Raw genomic sequence first — 18,548 nt, 5'->3', positions numbered from 1 at the left:
CTTTAAGACGTCGGCCACGCTCTGCGAAGGGCACAGCAGCGGGCGCGACCTTCTCAGCATGGCGGGGTGGGCGGGGCCGACTTTCTAGAATGGCGGGATGGGCGGGACCGACGTCCTAGTGGAGTGGTGGGCGGGGCCGACCTTCCCAGCCTTGCTAGGGGGGGTGGGCGGGGCCTAGCTGGCCCTGCCGCGGTCACTTAAAGGGGCCGCCGGGCGGTGTCGGTGCACGGTGGACCCGGTGCAGGGTGGACCCCGGCGGCGGCCCCTGGGTGAGTCCCGGTTCCCCTCTGCCGGTTCCCTGTGACTCCCAGCAAGCCGCCCCACACCCCGAGCCCCTTGCCCGGCAGGTGCGCCTTGGGGTGGTTGCATGGAGGCAGACCTGCCCAGGTTCATTCCGGGGGGACCTCGTGCCCTGGCCGGTGACCCAGGACCCCAGGGCTGTGCACCCCGTCCCCTGCGGCTGCTCACGTCAGCGTCCCCGGCAATGCGACCCCCGCGGATGCGCAGCCCGTTACCCCACCCCCCGTTCCCCTCCCGCACCGCCTGTCGGGGAGCCCCAGCCTCCTGGGTCGGGCCGGGCTGCAAACCTGGGGTTCTCCCTGAGGTGTGGCAGGCGAGAAGCAGGGGCCCCCAGCCCCGCACGCCGCACCCCCAGCCCCGCACGCCGCACCCCCAGCCCCGCACGCCGCACCCCGCGAGCCATCGCCCGGGGCAGGTGCAGGGCGGGGCCGGGCCCGCGACCTGCTCGCCCTCTCCCCGCTCTGCTCGGTCCCCCAGGATGGCGGGGACGCCGGACCTGCCGCCCGGCCCCGAAGCGGCCCCCACGGAAGCCCCGCTGCAAACCGGGACGGTAAGGGTGCGTGCGGCTGCAGGTGCACGGGGCGGGCCGCCGCGCGGACTACAAGTCCCGGCGTGCCCTGCGCGCGTCCCGGCGGAACTACGCTCCCCGGCGTGCGCCGAGTGTCCGGGCAGCGCCGCCGGCCCCCGGGTGACGGCGGGAGGACGGAAGGCCGCGTCGCCGCCGTCCCATTCTGCAGATGGGGACGCCGAGTCCCGGTGCCGACGCCGCCTCCCCGGGGCTGGAGGCGGACGGCTGGGCCGGGAGCCTGGCGGAGGGCCCCGCGGCGCGGATGTGCGGGGCGCAGCCGGTGCCGTTCGTCCCGCAGGTGCTGGGCGTGATGATCGGGGCCGCAGTGGCCGTGCTGGTCACGGCTGTGCTCATCCTGCTGCTGGTGCGGCGGCTGCGAGTGCGGAGTGAGGAGCCCGGGGTGCCTCCCGGGGGCGGGCCGGGGTGCACTGGGTGCCCAGGACGGACCCCCACCACCCCACCGTCCCCCAACCCTCCCCCTGGGGTGGGCCGGGGTGCACTGGGTGCCCAGGACGGACCCCCACCACCCCACTGTCCCCCAACCCTCCCCGTGGGGTGGGCCGGGGTGCACTGGGTGCCCAGGACGGACCCCCTCCTCCCCACCATCCCCCAACCCTCCCCCTGGGGTGGGCCGGGGTGCACTGGGTGCCCAGGACGGACCCCCACCTCCCCACCGTCCCCCAACCCTCCCTCTGCGGTGCCTGGGGTGGGCCGGGGTGCACTGGGTGCCCAGGACGGACCCCCACCTCCCCACCGTCCCCCAACCCTCCCCCTGAGGTGCCTGGGGTGCATTGGGTGCCCGGGACTGGCCCCCACCTCCCCACCGTCCCCCAACCCTCCCCCTGAGGTGCCTGGGGTGGGCCAGGGTGCACTGGGTCCCTGGGATAGACCCCCACCTCCCCACCGTCCCCCAACCCTCCCCCTGCGGTGCCTGGGGTGCACTGGGTGCCTGGGATAGACCCCCACCACCCCACTGTCCCCCAACCCTCCCCCTGAGGTGCCTGGGGTGGGCCGAGGTGCACTGGGTGCCCGGGATAGACCCCCACCTCCCCACCCTACCCCCAACCCTCCCCTGCGGTGCCTGGGGTGGGCCGGGGTGCTCTAGGGTGGGCTGGGGTGCCCAGGACTGACCCCTCACCTGTGTCCCCAACCTTCCCCCAGAAACCCCAGCCCCCGAGGCCCCCCGCTATCGGTTCCGGAAGAGGGACAAAGTGCTCTTCTATGGCCGGAAGATTATGCGGAAGGTGAAGCCGGGCTCCCTGCCCGGGGACGGGGTGGGGGGCGAGCTGACCACCTTCCCCTCCCCCAGCGTCCCCTTGCCCCTTTTCCGTCTCTGTGGACCCCACCCCTCCTGTCCCCCGGCCCCTCTGGCGTCCCAGCCGGTTCTTGACCTCTGACCCATCTCCCCCCCCCCAGGTGTCCCAGTCCACTTCCTCTTTGGTGGACGTCTCTGTCTCCACCACTTCCCGGCCACGCATGAAAAAGAAACTCAAGATGCTCAACATTGCCAAGAAGTAAGCTTGGCTCCCCAAATATGTGTGTGTGTGGGGGGGGGGCATGGGGTGTGGATTGCAGGAAGTCAGCCTTGCAGATGTTGCAGGGCGGGCTGGCACTGACCACGCCAACCCCCTGAGGGTCATGTCAGCCAAGTTCCTCCGCGTCAAGCTGGGAGCTGGTTATCTCTCGCTGCAAGAGAGGGTTCATTCCAGGTTCCCTGCCCGCCTCCCCGAGTTCTCAGAATTGTTCGAACTGGTCCGGGGGGTGGCCGCTGGCTTCCGTCAACCGGGTCACCTTGGTTCTGTATCTTGGGTGCTATACACACGGGGGAGGCCCCTCTATGTCACCCATGACTGGGTTCCCTGTTACCTGAAGGGGATAGCGACCCCCCCATTCCCCCAAGTTGCCCAAGCTTGGCCAAGGTTCCCCCCATTGAAGTCCCAGGGGATGGCGAAATGGGGTGTCTCCAATGGCCGTACAGCCTTGAAGGAGCGGCCCATTGTCCTCACAGCTGTTGGATACTGCCCTCCCCGCCAGGGAGCTATAGGCTTGGGGCGGAAGGGCTAGCCCACACACTTCCTGCTTGCTGGATTTCTCTGTCTTACCGAGTTCCGACTGGAGGGTCTCCGGCTCCCCAGGTGGGGCTCTCCTGGCAGCCGCTGAGCTTTGTGGGGGAGGGTGTCTGACACAGAGAGAGAGAGCTCTTCCATTTGCTGGTTGCCTCTCCTGATGGCTCTACCAGCCGGGGCTTGGCAAGCGGAAGCCAAGAGCTAGGAACTCGGGGTCACTCTCACGTGGGGACCCAGGCACTCACTTAGCAGCGAGCTGAATGGGAAGTGGAGCAGCTAAGACCCGAACCCATGCCTGTAGGGGATGGTGGCTTTGCAACCCGTGCCTTAAGGCATTCTATCCCAGCACCACCCCCTTCCCCGAAGCTGTTGTTCTAGAAGGCTCTGGAACATCCCCATGGCTGCAGAGTCAGCCCCAGGCCTTGCCGGCCACCCGGTCTCCATCCTAAGTGTCCCACTCTGCTGTCAGAGCCCAAGGGCGCCCACCGGAGATGTGCTGGGCAACGGGTCTGGCTCTGGGAGCAATAAAACATCCTTGCTAAGAGCAGGTGGCAGACCTGACCTGGCCTGGGGGCCAGGGTGGGCTTGTCTTCTGTGGACCAGGGTGGGCATGTTGATGGCGGGGGGGTGGGGGGGAAGGGGGGGAGGAAGCCAACAACCTCCCAACCCTCCTGCGCCCCCTCCCTGCCAGGATCTTACGCATCCAGAAGGAAATGCCCACGCTGCAACGCAAGGAGCCCCCTCCGTCGGTGCTGGAGGCCGACCTGACCGAGGGGGACCTGGCTAACTCCCACCTGCCCTCCGAGGTGCTGTACATGCTCAAGAATGTCCGGTCAGTGGCGAGGGGAGAGTGGAGGGGCGAGGCGGGGGTGGGCCGCAGGGCGGGGGAGCGGCAGCCACCCTGACTATCTGCATCCCTACCTCACAACCTGCCCATCAGGGTGCTGGGCCACTTCGAGAAGCCGCTCTTCCTGGAGCTGTGCCGACACATGGTGTTTCAGCGGCTGAGCCAGGGTGACTACGTCCTCCGGCCGGGCCAGCCAGATGCCAGCATCTACGTGGTACAAGATGGGCTCCTGGAACTCTGCCTGCCTGGCCCTGTGAGTGGGGGTAGGGCTGAGGGAAAGGAGGGGGAGTCAGGGCGGGCCTGGATAGGAGGCGGAGTCTGGGGCGTGGCTTACATAGGAGGAGTCAGGGAGTGGCCTGCACAGGAGGAGTTATGGGTGTGGCCTGCATAGGAGGAGGGGTCAGGGGCGTGGCTTACATAGGAGGAGGAGTTAGGGCATGGCCTCCATAGGGGGAGTCAGGCCATGGCCTGCATAGGAGGAGGAGTCAGGGCGTGGCTTGCATAGGAGGAGGAGTTTGGGGTGTGGCTTACATGGGAGGGGGAGTCAGGGTGTGGCCTGCATGGGAGGAGGGGTCTGGGGCGTGGCCTGCATAAGAGGAGGAGTCTAGGGCGTGGCCTGCACAGGAGGAGGAGTTAGGGGTGTGGCCTGCATAGGAGGAGGAGTCAGGGTGTGGCCTGCATAGGAGGAGGAGTTTGGGGTGTGGCGTACATGGGAGGGGGAGTCAGGGTGTGGCCTGCATGGGAGGAGGGGTCTGGGGCGTGGCCTGCACGGGAGGAGGAGTCAGGGGTGTGGCCTGCATAAGGGAGTCGGGGCGTGGTCTGCATAGGAGGCAGAGTCAGGGTGTGGCCTGCATAGGAGGAGGAGTCAGGGCGTGGCTTGTATAGGAGGCGGAGTCAGGGTGTGGCCTGCATAGGAGGCGGAGTCGGGGTGTGGCCTGCGTAGGAGGAGGAGTCAGGGGTGTGGCCTGCATAAGGGAGTCGGGGCGTGGCCTGTGTAGGAGGCGGAGTCAGGGCGTGGCTTGCACGGGTGGACCTGCCCATCAGGAGGTGGGGTGGAGCCCTGGGCTGGTCAGGCCTGCACGGGTCAGTGTCCTGTGTGTCTCAGGACGGGAAAGAGTGCGTGGTGAAGGAAGTGGTTCCCGGGGACAGCGTCAACAGCCTCCTCAGCATCCTGGACGTCATCACTGTGAGTGACAGGGCCTGGGCGTGGGGTGGCAGGGGGCTGAGGGGGCGGCGGGGAGGGCACGGGCAGGGCCTTACCCTCATCTCTCCTCCTGGCCACCGCTAGGGTCACCAGCACCCGCAGAGGACTGTGTCTGCCCGGGCGGCCCGGGACTCCACGGTGCTGCGGCTGCCGGTAGAGGCCTTCTCCGCCGTCTTCACCAAGTACCCAGAGAGCCTGGTGCGGGTGGTGCAGGTCAGGACCGTCCACCGGGCTGGCGGGCCCTGGAGCTGTGGTCACCTGGCCCTTATCAGCCCCAAGCAGGCACTGACAACGCCCAATAACCACCTGCACCCCAATTCTCCATATTGCGGGTCTTTCTGGGGCTCTAGTGGCTGCCCTGGACGTGGCACAGCCCCTCTCTAATAGACCCTGCCCCCCGTGGCAGGTGCCACCCAAGACCCTGTCCTGTCTGGCTGTAGCGCCCCATCTCTGGGACAGGACCCTCCCATGGCCCCGCCTCCCTGCAGCAGGCCCCACCCATCTGTGGCAGCCCCGCCCACAGCTCCACCATCTCTTTTATGGCCCCGCCCCTCCATGGCAAACCCCACCCTTGTTGGTTATGGCCAAGCCCCTCTGTGGCTAACCCCACCCTGTGGTTATAACTCTGCCCCTCCATGGCAGCCCCGCCTGTGACCACACCCCCTCTGGCTATGGACCCGCCCCCTCTGCGACAAGCCCCGCCCACCGCCCCTCCCCTCCCGCCCTGTGCAGATCATCATGGTGAGGCTGCAACGGGTCACCTTCCTGGCGCTCCACAACTACCTGGGGCTAACCAACGAGCTCTTCAGCCACGTGAGTTCCGGGAAGGGCAGCGGAGCACAGGAGGACGGAGGAGGACAGAAAGGGGCTCCTGGGACCTACCCCCCAGCTGCTGCTTGTCCCCCAGGAGATCCAGCCCCTGCGCCTGTTTCCCAGCCCCGGCCTCCCGGCCCGCACCAGCCCCGTGCGGGGCTCCAAGCGAGTGGTCAGCACGTCAGCCGCTGATGAGCCCCGGGAAGCCCCTGGCCGGCCGCCTGAGCCCACTGGGGCCCCATTGCCCGGACCTGCAGGTACCCAAGGCCGTGCTGCCCTGCCCCCGCCTCCATCCCCCGCTCAGTCCCCTCAGACAGCCGGGGTCCCCTGCCCAGGCGAGCATCTCTGCCCTGCCCCCCACCCCGGGGTCTCCAGGCCATCCCCACCCAAGCCCCTTCACCTCCCCCCCCAATCCTAGCTCTCGACCCAGCAGCCCTGAGCGGTGGGAGTCGCCATGTGTCTCCTCCAGGAGAGCCAGTGAAGCCCTCGGCCCTGGACGCGCCCCCCTCGGCCCCTCTGCTCAGTCGCTGCGTCTCCATGCCGGTGGACATCTCAGGTCTGGGAGGCCGGGCCGTGGCGGTGGCTGTGGGCCTTGGGACAGCACGACTTTGGGTGGGTCCCCTCCTTGCAGGCCTCCCGTGGCTGGGGGAGGGGTGTGTTCGGGAGGAGCTCGGGTCCTGGGGTGGGCTCCAGCGCTCTCCTGTCCTGCCCCGTCCCCTCTGCTAGGCCTGCAGGGCGGCCCCCGCTCCGATTTCGACATGGCTTATGAGCGCGGTCGCATTTCCCTGTCGCTCCAGGAGGAGGCCTCCGGGGGTCCCCAGGTGGCGGCACCTGCTCGGGTGAGACCCCGGAGGAAGGGTGTGGGGTGTGTGGGAGGGGTCACAGCAGAAGGGTGGCAGACCCTGCTTCTTCACAGCCGCCCCACTCCCCCCCCCCCCCCGCAGACACCCACGCAGGAGCCCCGGGAACAGCCAGCAGGGGCCTGCGAGTATAGCTACTGTGAAGATGAGTCGGCCACTGGCGGCTGCCCCTTCGGGCCTTACCAGGGCCGCCAGACCAGCAGCATCTTCGAGGCAGCCAAGCGGGAACTGGCCAAGCTGATGCGGATTGAGGTGGGCGGCAGGTGGCGGGGGGCGTGGCAGGCAGGGCTGGAGCAGGCCTGACTTGGCTCAGCTCAGCCCTAGCCTGCCCTCTCTCTCTCTTCCCCAAGGACCCCTCTCTTCTGAACAGCCGCGTCCTGCTGCACCACGCAAAAGCTGGCACCATCATTGCCCGCCAGGGAGATCAGGTGAGGCTGACCTCTGACCCCTAACCAGGCACCTCACACCCCTCCCCCTGCTTGGGCCCTGATACTTCCCCAGTGTGGGTCTTCTAGCTTGAAGCCCTGACCCCACCCCCAGACCCGAGCTCATGACCTTGAACCCCATGGTTGTTCCCTGCCGGCCCCCCTGAAGTTTTCATCCCAGGACCCACCCTAGCCCCCAGCATCCTCTCTGCTGCCCTGGCTCCTCCATGTTCTGCCCCTGTCGGCCTGCCTTACCCGCTGGTATTCTGTCCGCATCCAGCTCAAACCCCTGTGGGCGCAGCCCCCCGGGGCGGGATCTCTACACCCAGGCAGCCACCCCAGCCAGGAGCTGTGGCCCAGCAGTCCTGGGACCACCCCCACCGCCACCCCCACCTCCACGCTAAGGAAGACACCCTGCCCAGGAGGCGCGGAGTGGTGGGTCACAAAGCAAGCCTGAGCTCATGTCGGGCCCTCCCTCCTTCACCCATGTGGCCTGTGATGGGTGATCCGGAATGTGCGGAGCAGGCTCACCAGTGTGGTGGGGGCAGCGAGAGGAGGCAGGCCTGCACCAGAGAAGGGTTTCCAGAGAAGGAGCTCATGGTGGTGGGATTTTGGTGCTGACTAGGTCCTGTGTGCTAGGGGGCTGCAGGTCGTTAGAGAGTGTTCTGGGTGCTAGGGGAGTCCTGGGTGCTGGGGGCTGCAAGGTGCTGGGGTGTCCTGGGTGCTGAGGGGGGTCCCAGGTGCTGGAGGGGTCCCAGGTGCTGGGAGGTCCTGGGTGCTGGGGGATGCCAGGCACTGGGGGGTTTCCCGGGTGGTGGCAGGGTGCCAGGTGCTAAGGGGAGTCCTGGGTGCTGGGGGATGCCAGGTGCTAGGGGGTTCCCAGGTGTTTGGGGGGGTCCTGGGTGCTGATAGGGTCCCGGGTGTTGGTCACAGGTGCTAATGGGGTCTTGGGTGCTGACAGGGGCCTGGGTGCTGATGGAGTCCCGGGAACTGGTCCCAGGTGCTGACAGGGTCAGAGGTATTGGGTGGGGTCCTGGGTGCTGATGGGGTCACAGGTGCTGACGGGGTTCTGGGTGCTGACTCAAGCAAAAGAAGCCGGCATTGGGATCAGGCAGAGCATGACAGGTGCGGCCCCCGCCTGGGAGGCAGCTAGGGGCAGGGTGCCACTGCTTGGCAGGTGATTCTGTTCCAGCACAGCGGGTGGGGGAGGGGGTTTGGCTGGGCCAGGCACAGCCAGGAGCCGAGAGCTCCATCCGGGTCTCCCACATGGGCGGCAGGGACCCAGGCACGTGGGCCATCTCCTGCTGCTGCGTTCCCAGGTGCGTGAGCAGGGAGCAGCCAGGACTTGAACCTCCTGTATGGGCTGTCAGCATTGCAAGCGGAAGCTTAACACGCAGTACCACACTGCCGGCATGCCCCAATTCCTTCTGTGTTCCCCGACACCCATTGCCCCAGTGCGTGTCAGGGGGCCCCCATCACGGGTTGAATGTCTATAAGCCAGAAATCCAAAACCCGCATGGATCCCGGGACACCCACAGTGATGCCCCGCCACGTGGAAGATTCCCTCCCTGACCCCACAAGGCAGCCAGGACACAGGCGTGCTAGAACCACCCCGTGGTCCGCCCACAGATGGCGCGCGCGTGAGACTTTTGCACGAACCACATTGCAGCCTGGGCTCTCGGTCCGAGACGCCCCCGTTATGTCCTCATAAAACGCACGCGCTCCAAAACTCTGAAATGCATAACACTTCCGGTTCCAAGAGTTCTGGATCAAGGGGGGGGATCCTCCACCTGCGTCCCCTACGGCAGGAGGGGGACAGAGTCGTGTGGGAAATACCATCGCATACCTTCCTAGGAGCTCCGGGAGCAAGAGCGGCAGCACCTTCAAGTCCCCAAGACGTCCGAGCCTAGGAAAACTCACTTCCCCAGCAGATGGCCAAGGGTGGCTTCCTGTCCATGACCCACAGTGCCTGTCCCACACACTAGGTTCAAGTTCTGTGTTAGAGATTTCAAATGTGTGTGTGTGCGCATGTGCGTGTGTGCACCTGCCCAGGGGGTTCCTGCAGGACTTAGGTCAAGCATCAGAGAAGCTGAAATCAGAGGGTAGGCAGGTCTTACCATCGCTGCGTCATTCCTTATTTGTAGCTAGTCACAGTAGCCAAATACCAGAGAAACATCTGTTTACCGGGTCTCTGCCTTGTCTGGTTTCCCTGCCATGCTGCCCACCGGACAAGAGGCCGGAAAACCAGCTTGCCCTCCGCCGTGACAGGCTCAGGGTCCTGCTGGAAAATGAGTTAAGGACATGGGCCCGCCAGCTCCAGGGGAAAGATGGGGACGGAGGTTGGCGGCTCATGCAGCGTCCCGTGGTGGGGAGGAACTCGCCGGTCGCCTGGGCCAGCCAAAGAGAACCATGGTCAGGCCAGGGAGGAGATTTTATTGGGAGACAATCGGCATGCCTTCCAGCCACCCACAGGATTTTTAAGACATTGCAGGATGTGCGTAACCTTGGCCTCGATTTTGGAACTTCCATCATCACCTTGAAAAGCGTTGTTTTTTGTTTTTGTTTTTTGCTGGGTCTTTTCACAGCTCAGGGGGCCGTTTGCTGTCTGGCTTCTTTGCCCCAGGGCTCCTGTGTGGGCCCAGGTCATGCATGCTGTTGTAGGAGTCCGTGGTCCGTGTTCCTTCATGGCTGAATGACCCATTCCAGGGCCCCGCCGCCTGCGGGGGTTTGGTCCAGTCACCTGCTCAAGGGTGTCCCGGTTGCTGCCACCTTCTGGCGACCACAAATAACGCAACCGTGGGATGCTCTATTTCTGCACAAATTCCCTCTTGAATCGAGAAATCTCCCAGCCAAGGGTCTTTCCCCAAATGGCTACAAATATCCCAAGCTGGAGTTGGGAGCCGGAGGGACCAGGACTCGAGCCAGACACCCAGTACAGGAAGCAGATGTTACACGTGGTAGCTTACCCGCTGTGCCAAATGCTCCCCAAAAACTTCTGAATCCAGAGAATTCGTCAGCGAATTCAAAGCCACCACGACTCGACTCGCAGAATTTCAGCTCTTAGTTCTATACCTCTGGTCCTTTTGGATGCAGTGTTTAAGAGTTGAGCTTGCATGCTGGGTGGCTGGTTGGTTGCCCCTGAAGCTCAGCCATGCCCCGTCCGTCGGTCCGTCCATCCGGAGGAACCTGGGTGTACCAGCCTTTTGCTAACTGTTGAAAACAATCACCCTCCCCACCCGGGAGCCTGGATCTGGGCTCAGAGTTTGGCGATCGGTTCGCAGCATCTGTCCCAGGTGCCAAGGGCACACACACACACACACACACGTGTGCACGCACTTATGTGGCTGTAACGATTGATCTGTCCACAGGTCCTGCACCTGCCTTGCCCTTAGCTGAGATCTCTATTCCTGCTTTTAACCTCTGACCTGACGCCTGGGGCAGTGGGGGCACCGCCCCTCGCCCTGACCCCTGCCATGTCCACCCTCCAACCCCCCAGGATGTGAGCCTCCACTTCGTGCTCTGGGGCTGCCTACATGTGTACCAACGCATGATCGACAAGGCGGAGGAGGTGTGCCTGTTCGTGGCGCAGCCCGGGGAGCTGGTGGGCCAGCTGGCCGTGCTCACGGGCGAGCCCCTCATCTTCACCCTGCGCGCCCAGCGCGACTGCACCTTCCTGCGAATCTCCAAGTCCGACTTCTACGAGTAGGACGGGCCCCCACCCCAACCCTCTCAGCCCGCGGGAGGGGTGGTGGGAGACCCGGAGCAGACGGGAGCGCCGCCCATGTGGCTTCCCAGCTTTGTGCCCTATCTGTGGGACCTCCGCGTCACCTCCCGGGGGGGATGGTGGAGGGCCGTGTGTCCCCCCCCAGCCCGTGCACTGCCCCCTCTGCTACCCGCAGGATCATGCGCGCACAGCCCAGCGTGGTGCTGAGCGCCGCGCACACGGTGGCCGCCAGGATGTCGCCCTTCGTGCGCCAGATGGACTTCGCCATCGACTGGACGGCGGTGGAGGCGGGACGTGCCCTGTACAGGTACAACCCGTTCCTGCCCGGCTGCTCAGCTACCCAGATCCTGCCCGGGCCGAGGCCTGGACCGTGCCTGACCCCTCCACCGCCTACCCTGGCAGGCAGGGCGACCGCTCCGACTGCACCTACATCGTCCTCAACGGGCGGCTGCGTAGTGTCATCCAGCGTGGCAGCGGCAAGAAGGAGCTGGTGGGCGAGTACGGCCGCGGGGACCTCATCGGCGTGGTGAGCAAGCCTCCCCTGCCCACCCTGGGCCCCCTGGGGCGGGGGGGAGTGTGCCCCTGCCCTCCCTGGGGGGGAGTGTGCCCCCGGCCCCAGGCCCCCCGAGCAGCCGCCAGCCTCTGCCTCCCGCCGGGCAGTCCCCGACACGCGCATGCGGCCCCGCAGGTGGAGGCGCTGACCCGGCAGCCGCGAGCCACCACGGTGCACGCTGTGCGAGACACAGAGCTCGCCAAGCTCCCCGAGGGCACCTTGGGCCACATCAAACGCCGCTACCCGCAGGTGGGCTTCACAGGGCGGGGCTTCACGGGAGGGCGGGGCCTTGGGCGGGGAGGGGCTTCATGGGAGAGGGCGGGGCCCTGTCAGAGGGGTGAGGCTCTTGGAGGTGGGAACAGGGACAGGGACAGTGGGGCATGCAGCATTGCCCCTGCGGCTCACGGCACCCCTTCTCCCCGTCCTCCTCTTCCTCCTCCTCCTCCTCCTCCCACCCCTCCTTCCCCTCCTCCGACTCCCCTCAGGTTGTGACTCGCCTCATCCACCTGCTGAGCCAGAAGATTCTGGGCAACCTGCAGCAGCTGCAAGGCCCCTTCCCAGGTGACAGGCGGCGGGCCCGAGGCTGTCTGGGGGATGTAGTCCAGCTCCACAGCCAGGCTCACGCTCTTGGGTCTCTGCAGGCTCGGGGCTGGGAGTGCCCCCACACTCGGAGCTCACCAACCCGGCCAGCAACCTGGCCACCGTGGCGGTGCTGCCCGTGTGTGCCGAGGTGCCCATGGTGGCCTTCACCCTGGAACTGCAGCACGCCCTGCAGGCCATCGGTCAGTGCGGGGCTGGAGCGGTGGTGGCAGAGATTGTGGGTGGCGCTTTGGTTGGGGTGGGCTGGGGCGGAGCACCCATCAGTGGGGTAAGTGGTGGTGGGTGTGGCACTGGGTGGGGCGAGGCTTCAGTTGGGGTTGGCACGGGGCATCAGCGCAGGGTGGGCAGGGCATCCGTTAGTGCGGAGGGGCCCACGGGACTGCTGGTGCTCATCGCACCCAGCCCCCCTCTGGCCCGCTAACCCTGAGCCCAACTGGTCTACCCCAGGCCCCACACTGCTGCTCAACAGTGACATCATCCGGGCGCGGCTGGGGGCCTCGGCCTTGGACAGGTGAGTGGGGGATTGTGGAGCCCCCTCGGAGAGGTCTCTCGGGTCTGGGCGGGCAGCATGAGACGGTGCTGTCTCTGGCAGCGACCAGATGCCCCCCGCCTTCTCCCCTCTCGCCCAGCATCCAGGAGTTCCGGCTGTCGGGCTGGCTGGCGCAGCAGGAGGACGCGCACCGCATTGTGCTGTACCAGACGGACGCGTCGCTGACGCCCTGGACTGTGCGGTGCCTGCGCCAGGCAGACTGTATCCTCATCGTGGGCCTGGGGGACCAGGAGCCCACGCTGGGCCAGGTGCGGAAGCTGGGCGTGCGCGGGGACTCCACCGCACTCCTGCAACGTGGGATCTGGTGACCAGGGAGGTGGGTGGGCAGGAGGGCGGCTGGTGATGCCCACCCGGTGCCCGTCTTGCAGCTGGAGCAGATGCTAGAGAACACAGCCGTGCGTGCCCTCAAACAGCTGGTGCTGCTCCACCGGGAGGAGGGCCCGGGCCCCACGCGCACAGTAGAGTGGCTCAACATGCGCAGCTGGTGCTCCGGGCACCTGCACCTGCGCTGCCCACGCCGCCTCTTCTCACGTCGCAGCCCGGCCAAGCTGGTAAGGCCGGGGCCTGCAGGGGGACCACCCAGCTTCCTTGGGGCAGGGCCTGCAGAAGGAGCACCCAGCTCAAGGGGGCAGTGCCGAGTAGGGACCACCCAGCTTCCTGGGCAGAGCTTGGAGGGGACCTCCCTGTGGGTGTGGCTTGGATGCTGGGGGCGGAGCCTTACTGCTGAGGAGGCCGTGATGGGCAGTGATGGGCCGGGGAGCTCCAACCCCATCACAGCTCCCTCTCACCGACCCGCAGCACGAGCTCTATGCCAAGGTATTCTCCCGGCGCGCCGACCGGCACAGCGACTTCTCCCGCTTGGCGCGCGTGCTCACTGGAAACACCATCGCCCTGGTGCTGGGCGGGGGCGGGGCCAGGTGAGAGGCGAAGCAGGTGCCTGGGGGGCGGAGCTTTCAGGGGGCAGGCGGGCACTGCAATCCCCTGGATGTGAGGGATACTGAATGTCCTCCCACCCTGTCCCAGGGGCTGCTCCCATATCGGGGTGCTGAAGGCGCTGGAGGAGGCGGGGGTCCCCGTGGACCTGGTGGGCGGCACATCCATCGGCTCCTTCATTGGGGCCCTGTACGCCGAGGAGCGCAGCGCCAGCCGGACCAAGCAGAGGGCACGTGAGTGGGCCAAGGTGTGTGTCGGAGCCAGGGAGAGGAGCCTCTGCTCCCCGGGGCTGTGCCTGTTACTGCCCTAAGCTGACCCTGATGGGGGCGGGGAGAGGGGGGTGCCCTGTTCTGCCCCTCTCTGGCCTCCTGCCGGTCACTGTGGTCCCCAGTCATGAGCGACCACCTAGTTAGTGGCCCTGGCTGACCACGTGAAGGCCCCTAATTGGCCCAGCTCGCCTCCACTCCCCCATTGGTGACCCCGATAACCACAAGTGAGTCCTCCCACCCATCCCTAGGGCATGACATCCGTGTTGGAACCCGTGCTGGACCTCACTTACCCGGTTACCTCCATGTTCACGGGCTCGGCCTTCAACCGCAGCATCCACCGTGTCTTCCAGGACAAGCAGATTGAGGCAGGAGCCCCCCTCCCCCAGGAGCCCCCTCTCCCAGGAGCGCAGCCTTGTCCCCAAAGAGCCCCCTCCACCAGGAGCCACCCTCCCCCAGGAGCGCAGCCTTGTCCCCAAGGAGCCCCCTCCCCCAGGAGCCACCCTCCCCCAGGAGCGCAGCCTTGTCCCCAAGGAGCCCCCTCCCCCAGGAGCCCCCTCTCCCAGGAGCGCAGCCTTGTCCCCAAAGAGCCCCCTCCACCAGGAGCCCCCTCCACCAGGAGCGCAGCCTGGTCCCCAAAGAGCCCCCTCCACCAGGAGCCCCCTCCCCCAGGAGCGCAGCCCTGTCCCAGAGGAGCACCCCCTGCCCCTGGCTGACCCTGTCTCTGTCCCCCAGGATCCCCCTCCCCCAGGAGCACAGCCCTGACCCCGAGGAGCCCCCCACCCCTGGCTGACCCTGTCTCTGTCCCAGCAGGAGCGCAGCCCTGTCCCCAAGGAGCCCCCTCCCCCAGGAACCCCCTCTCCCAGGAGCGCAGCCCTGTCCCCAAGGAGCACCCTCCCCACCAGCGTCTGACCCTGTCTCTGTCCCGGTAGGACCTGTGGCTGCCCTACTTCAATGTGACCACGGACATCACGGCCTCGGCTATGCGTGTCCACAAAGATGGTGGGTGCCTCCTGCCCCACCCCCAGCCTCCCTGCATCCCTGCATCCCAGGAGCTGGGGACATGCTTTTTGGGAAGGACCGCTGAGCCCCTGGCACGTGGGAACACGCGTGCCTGTCCCCTCAGGACTGCTGCTGACCACTAGCTATCACCCACTTGTATCCCAGACGGTGCTCAGGGGAGGGGGCCAGAGGGCTCCTAGAGCGCCTCACCCGTCTCCTGCCCTCCCCTGCTGGTGGATGAGGTGGTCATGTGGAGCTGTCCAGTCGGCGGCTCTGAAGGCTCCTGTGTGCATCCGTGTCTGTGTGTGTCCCACCGGGCAGGCTCCCTGTGGCGCTACGTGCGTGCCAGCATGACGCTGTCTGGCTATCTGCCCCCGCTGTGCGACCCCAAGGATGGCCACCTGCTCATGGACGGCGGTTACATCAACAACCTGCCAGGCAAGTGGCCTCACGCACGCACGGAGACGCAGGCGCTCACTGCACGTCTATGCGACCATCACGTTGGCGGTGTCTGTGGGGCCCGGGGTTGGCCGTCCCTGCCCTCTGACCTGCCCACTCCCCCACAGCGGACATCGCCCGGAGCATGGGTGCCAAAACAGTCATCGCCATCGACGTGGGCAGCCAGGACGAGACGGACCTGAGCACCTACGGGGACAGCCTGTCGGGCTGGTGGCTGCTGTGGAAGCGGCTGAACCCCTGGGCGGACAAGGTCAAGGTCCCGGACATGGCAGAGATCCAGTCCCGCCTGGCCTACGTGTCGTGTGTGCGGCAGCTGGAGGTGGTCAAGTCCAGCTGCTACTGCGAGTACCTGCGCCCTCCCATCGACTGCTTCAAGACCATGGACTTTGGCAAGTTCGACCAGATCTACGTGAGCATCCGGCAGGCACCATCGGGGATGTGCGGCAGGGCCAGAGTAGCCGGGGCTGGGGACGGCCGGAGCCGGGGCTGGGGCAGCTGGGGCTGGGGATGGCCGTGGCTGGGGCTGGGGACAGCTGGGGCTGGGGACGGCCGTGGCTGGGGCTGGGGACAGCTGGGGCTGGGGACGGCCGGAGCCGGGGCTGGGGACAGCTGGGGCTGGGGACGGCCGGAGCCGGGGCTGGGGACAGCTGGGGCTGGGGACGGCCGGAGCCGGGGCTGGGGACAGCTGGGGCTGGGGACGGCCGTGGCTGGGGCTGGGGACAGCTGGGGCTGGGGATGGCCAGAGCCGGGGCTGGGGACAGCTGGGGCTGGGGACGGCCGTGGCTGGGGCTGGGGACAGCCGGGCCTGGGGACAGCTGGGCCTGGGGACGGCCAGGGCTGGGGACAGCTGGAGCCGGGGCTGGGTGCGGGCATGCCTGCCACAGGCCTGGGAGAGGAAGGTAGTGGCGTGGCCACACACCTGTCTGCTGACCCTGTAACAGGAGGCAGAGCACCTCCCCAAAGGCAACAGACGGGGATACCCCAAGTTGCAGGCTGCCTGCCACAGCATGCTGTGATGGACCAGTGATGCCTGGGGGGGAGAGGGGGCTGTGGGAGGCGGGGACTCACTCCCTTGTCTACCGGCCGGGGGGCACCGCCCCAGGGTGCAGACCCCACAGGCTGCTCCCTGCAGTCTCAGCGCGTGACAGGGCTGGAGATGGGGGGATGAGGACAATGCATGGGACCCAGCGGCAGGTGTCACCCCAAACCCTCAATGGCCCTGGGCTCCCCCCACAGGACGTGGGCTACCAGTACGGCAAGGCTGTGTTCGGGGGCTGGACGCGAGGTGACGTCATTGAAAAGATGCTGACGGACCGGCGGTCCACGGACCTGAATGAGAGCCGCCGCGCTGACGTAAGCCAGTAGCACCCTCCCTGTCCCCTCCCCTCCTGGGTTCTGCTGAGCCCCACAGCCGCCACCCCCCCGTGAACCCTGAGCCCTTGAGAGCTCGCCCAAGCCCACAGTCACCCCCCGGGTGAACCCTGAGCCCTTCAGGTCTCCGCCCGAGCCCACAATCACCCCAATACCCTGCGGGGTACCCCCAACCCCGCCAGGGGCTGGCATTCCCCAGCTCCGGCTTCACGGACTTGGCCGAGATCGTGTCGCGGATCGAGCCCCCCACCAGCTACGTGTCTGACGGCTGTGCTGATGGTGAGCCCAGGGATGGGGGAAGGTTATGGGGCAACGCGGGGCGATTGGGGGAGCCCAGCGTCGGGCACGCCCCTCACCCCACCCACACCCCTGCCTGCAGGGGAGGAGTCGGACTGCCTGACCGAGTACGAGGAGGACGCTGGCCCGGACTGCTCGCGGGACGAAGGGGGCTCCCCAGAGGGCGCGAGCCCCAGCACCACGTCGGAGGTGGTGAGCAGGCTAGCCTGGCGGGCAGAGCTGCGTATCCGCGCCGGGTCAGGTTCGGCTGGGCAGTAGCAGGTGCAGCGGGATGACCCGCCCGCTGCCTACGCCAGGCTGGACTGAGGCGTCGGTCCACGTGTTGCGTGGCCCCCGTGTATGTGTGTGTGTGTCAGCGGACAGCGGGAAGGAGACAGACGTGGCCACTGAGACCCCTCGCTGGGCACCCACATCCCATGCACCTTGCGTGACCCTGGCACCGTCGCGTGTCCCTCCCCCGCAGGAAGAAGACAAGTCGATGCTCCGGCACCGGCGCTTTGCACCCCAGGAGCCCCCCGGCTGGGCCACAGACACCTGAGGCCCCCGGCCGCTGCTCGTGGCCCACTCCTGAGGGGCGGCGACCCCCGGCTCCTGCTGCTCCTGCTGCTGCTGCTGTGTCCGCGTCCCCCCCCCCGGGGCCTGCGCAGGGACTGACCTGCCCCCGTTGGAGGGCACAAATGCACTGATGACCTCCAAGGTCACACCCTTTACCCCCCACCAATAAACTTGGACCCGTTGGACACAGCGTGGGGTGTCATGTTGGCTCAGGGGAAATGCACGTGCCCCCACTTCAGCCTGATCGGACATTGCTTGTCCATCCCGGCTGCTCCCCTGTGGCTCCGCAAGGGTCTCCAGGGACCCTCCACTGGCCCTACTGTGTGCATCCCTGCCTGGAGCTCAGTTGAGCTCGCTCGGAACGCCCCTGGCCCCACTATGCCCCGACCCCTGGCCCTTGGGGGTCTTAGCTGTAGTTCAGACAGCTGTGTGGGATCCTGACCTGGGCCGGTCACGGCACCTTACTAGGCTTCTCCAAGCCGGGGTGTGTCCCTCCCAAGTGTGGGGTGGAGGCAGGGGTGATGGTTGTATGTGTTCCCAGGGCAGGAGTGACAATTGCATGTCCTTCCCTGGGCTCCACTGTGCTCGGGCCCCGGGTCATTGTCCCCCACTGCACGTGGGCTCAAGAATGGAGACAGGTAATCATGCCCAATGCAGTGTCTCAATGGCTAAATCCTCACCTTGAAAGTACCAGCATCCCGTATGGTCACCAGCTCATGTTCCAGCTGCCCCACTTCCCATCCAGCTCCCTGCCTGTGGCCTGGGAAAGCAGTCGAGAACAGCCCAAAGCCTTGGGGACCCTGCACCTGTGTGGGAGACCCAGAAGAGGCTCCTGGCTCCTGGCTTCAGATCGGCTCAACTCCCCAGCTATTGCGGTAGAGTCTGGCTTTTCAAATAAAACAAATCTTAAAAAAATATCACAATACTAGACGCTTGCTCCCCTGTCCCTGGCGCACCCCCACTGGTCCCCCCTGCTCTCAGGGACCTCCTGGGAGTGGGCTCAGGTGGTGTGTACCCTTCCCGTCGGCTCCCATCACGCAGTGTCCCACACTCCGTCCACGAGGTAGCTAACAGCCTGACCTTCCTTTTGCTGGCTGAGTAATATTCCATCGTGTGAACACCTTGACACCCATTTGTCGGGGAGCGACTGGATTG

At 66.4% G+C, this 18,548-nt stretch overlaps 2 protein-coding genes across 3 annotated transcripts in view; both read left to right on the top strand.

The window, feature by feature from the left end:
- Nucleotides 1-18,548, top strand: part of CAMSAP3 (calmodulin regulated spectrin associated protein family member 3) — a 71,168-nt gene that overhangs the window by 21,553 nt on the left and 31,067 nt on the right. The gene's annotated exons all lie outside the window — the stretch shown is intronic.
- On the top strand, nt 761-17,432 carry PNPLA6 (patatin like phospholipase domain containing 6). 2 transcript variants are annotated; one of them, XM_058658179.1, is made up of 33 exons: nt 761-850; nt 1,167-1,254; nt 2,030-2,112; nt 2,285-2,382; nt 3,626-3,766; nt 3,875-4,034; nt 4,887-4,967; nt 5,070-5,198; nt 5,718-5,798; nt 5,893-6,055; nt 6,268-6,354; nt 6,525-6,637; nt 6,743-6,910; nt 7,009-7,086; nt 10,580-10,785; nt 10,983-11,114; nt 11,210-11,333; nt 11,496-11,609; nt 11,846-11,921; nt 12,002-12,142; nt 12,408-12,471; nt 12,590-12,758; nt 12,879-13,061; nt 13,309-13,427; nt 13,534-13,690; nt 13,961-14,077; nt 14,642-14,711; nt 15,033-15,149; nt 15,278-15,579; nt 16,407-16,523; nt 16,724-16,820; nt 16,921-17,030; nt 17,302-17,432. In XM_058658179.1, the coding sequence occupies exons 1-33, from the start codon at nt 779-781 to the stop codon at nt 17,374-17,376; spliced, it is 4,032 nt and encodes a 1,343-aa protein (XP_058514162.1). In that variant the 5' UTR covers nt 761-778; the 3' UTR covers nt 17,377-17,432. The 2 variants fall into 2 exon arrangements, with proteins under 2 accessions (XP_058514162.1, XP_058514161.1); XM_058658178.1 differs by lacking the exon at nt 761-850 and having other exon boundaries at nt 932-1,254.

This window comes from Ochotona princeps, chromosome 33 (assembly GCF_030435755.1).
Source record: "Ochotona princeps isolate mOchPri1 chromosome 33, mOchPri1.hap1, whole genome shotgun sequence".
In the NCBI taxonomy this organism is placed as follows: Eukaryota; Metazoa; Chordata; class Mammalia; order Lagomorpha; family Ochotonidae; genus Ochotona; species Ochotona princeps.
The sequence above is the reverse complement of the archived record's forward strand: the minus strand, read 5'-3'. Positions and strand labels throughout refer to the sequence as shown.

Excerpts from the sequence above, each read along its gene's own strand:
- PNPLA6 (XM_058658178.1), top strand. The coding sequence starts at position 1,038 with ATGGGGACGCCGAGTCCCGGTGCCGACGCCGCCTCCCCGGGGCTGGAG. Across the intron at positions 14,078-14,641 it reads TCCAGGACAAGCAGATTGAG|GACCTGTGGCTGCCCTACTT; the intron begins GCAGGAGCCCCC and ends CTGTCCCGGTAG. Across the intron at positions 14,712-15,032 it reads TATGCGTGTCCACAAAGATG|GCTCCCTGTGGCGCTACGTG; the intron begins GTGGGTGCCTCC and ends CCCACCGGGCAG.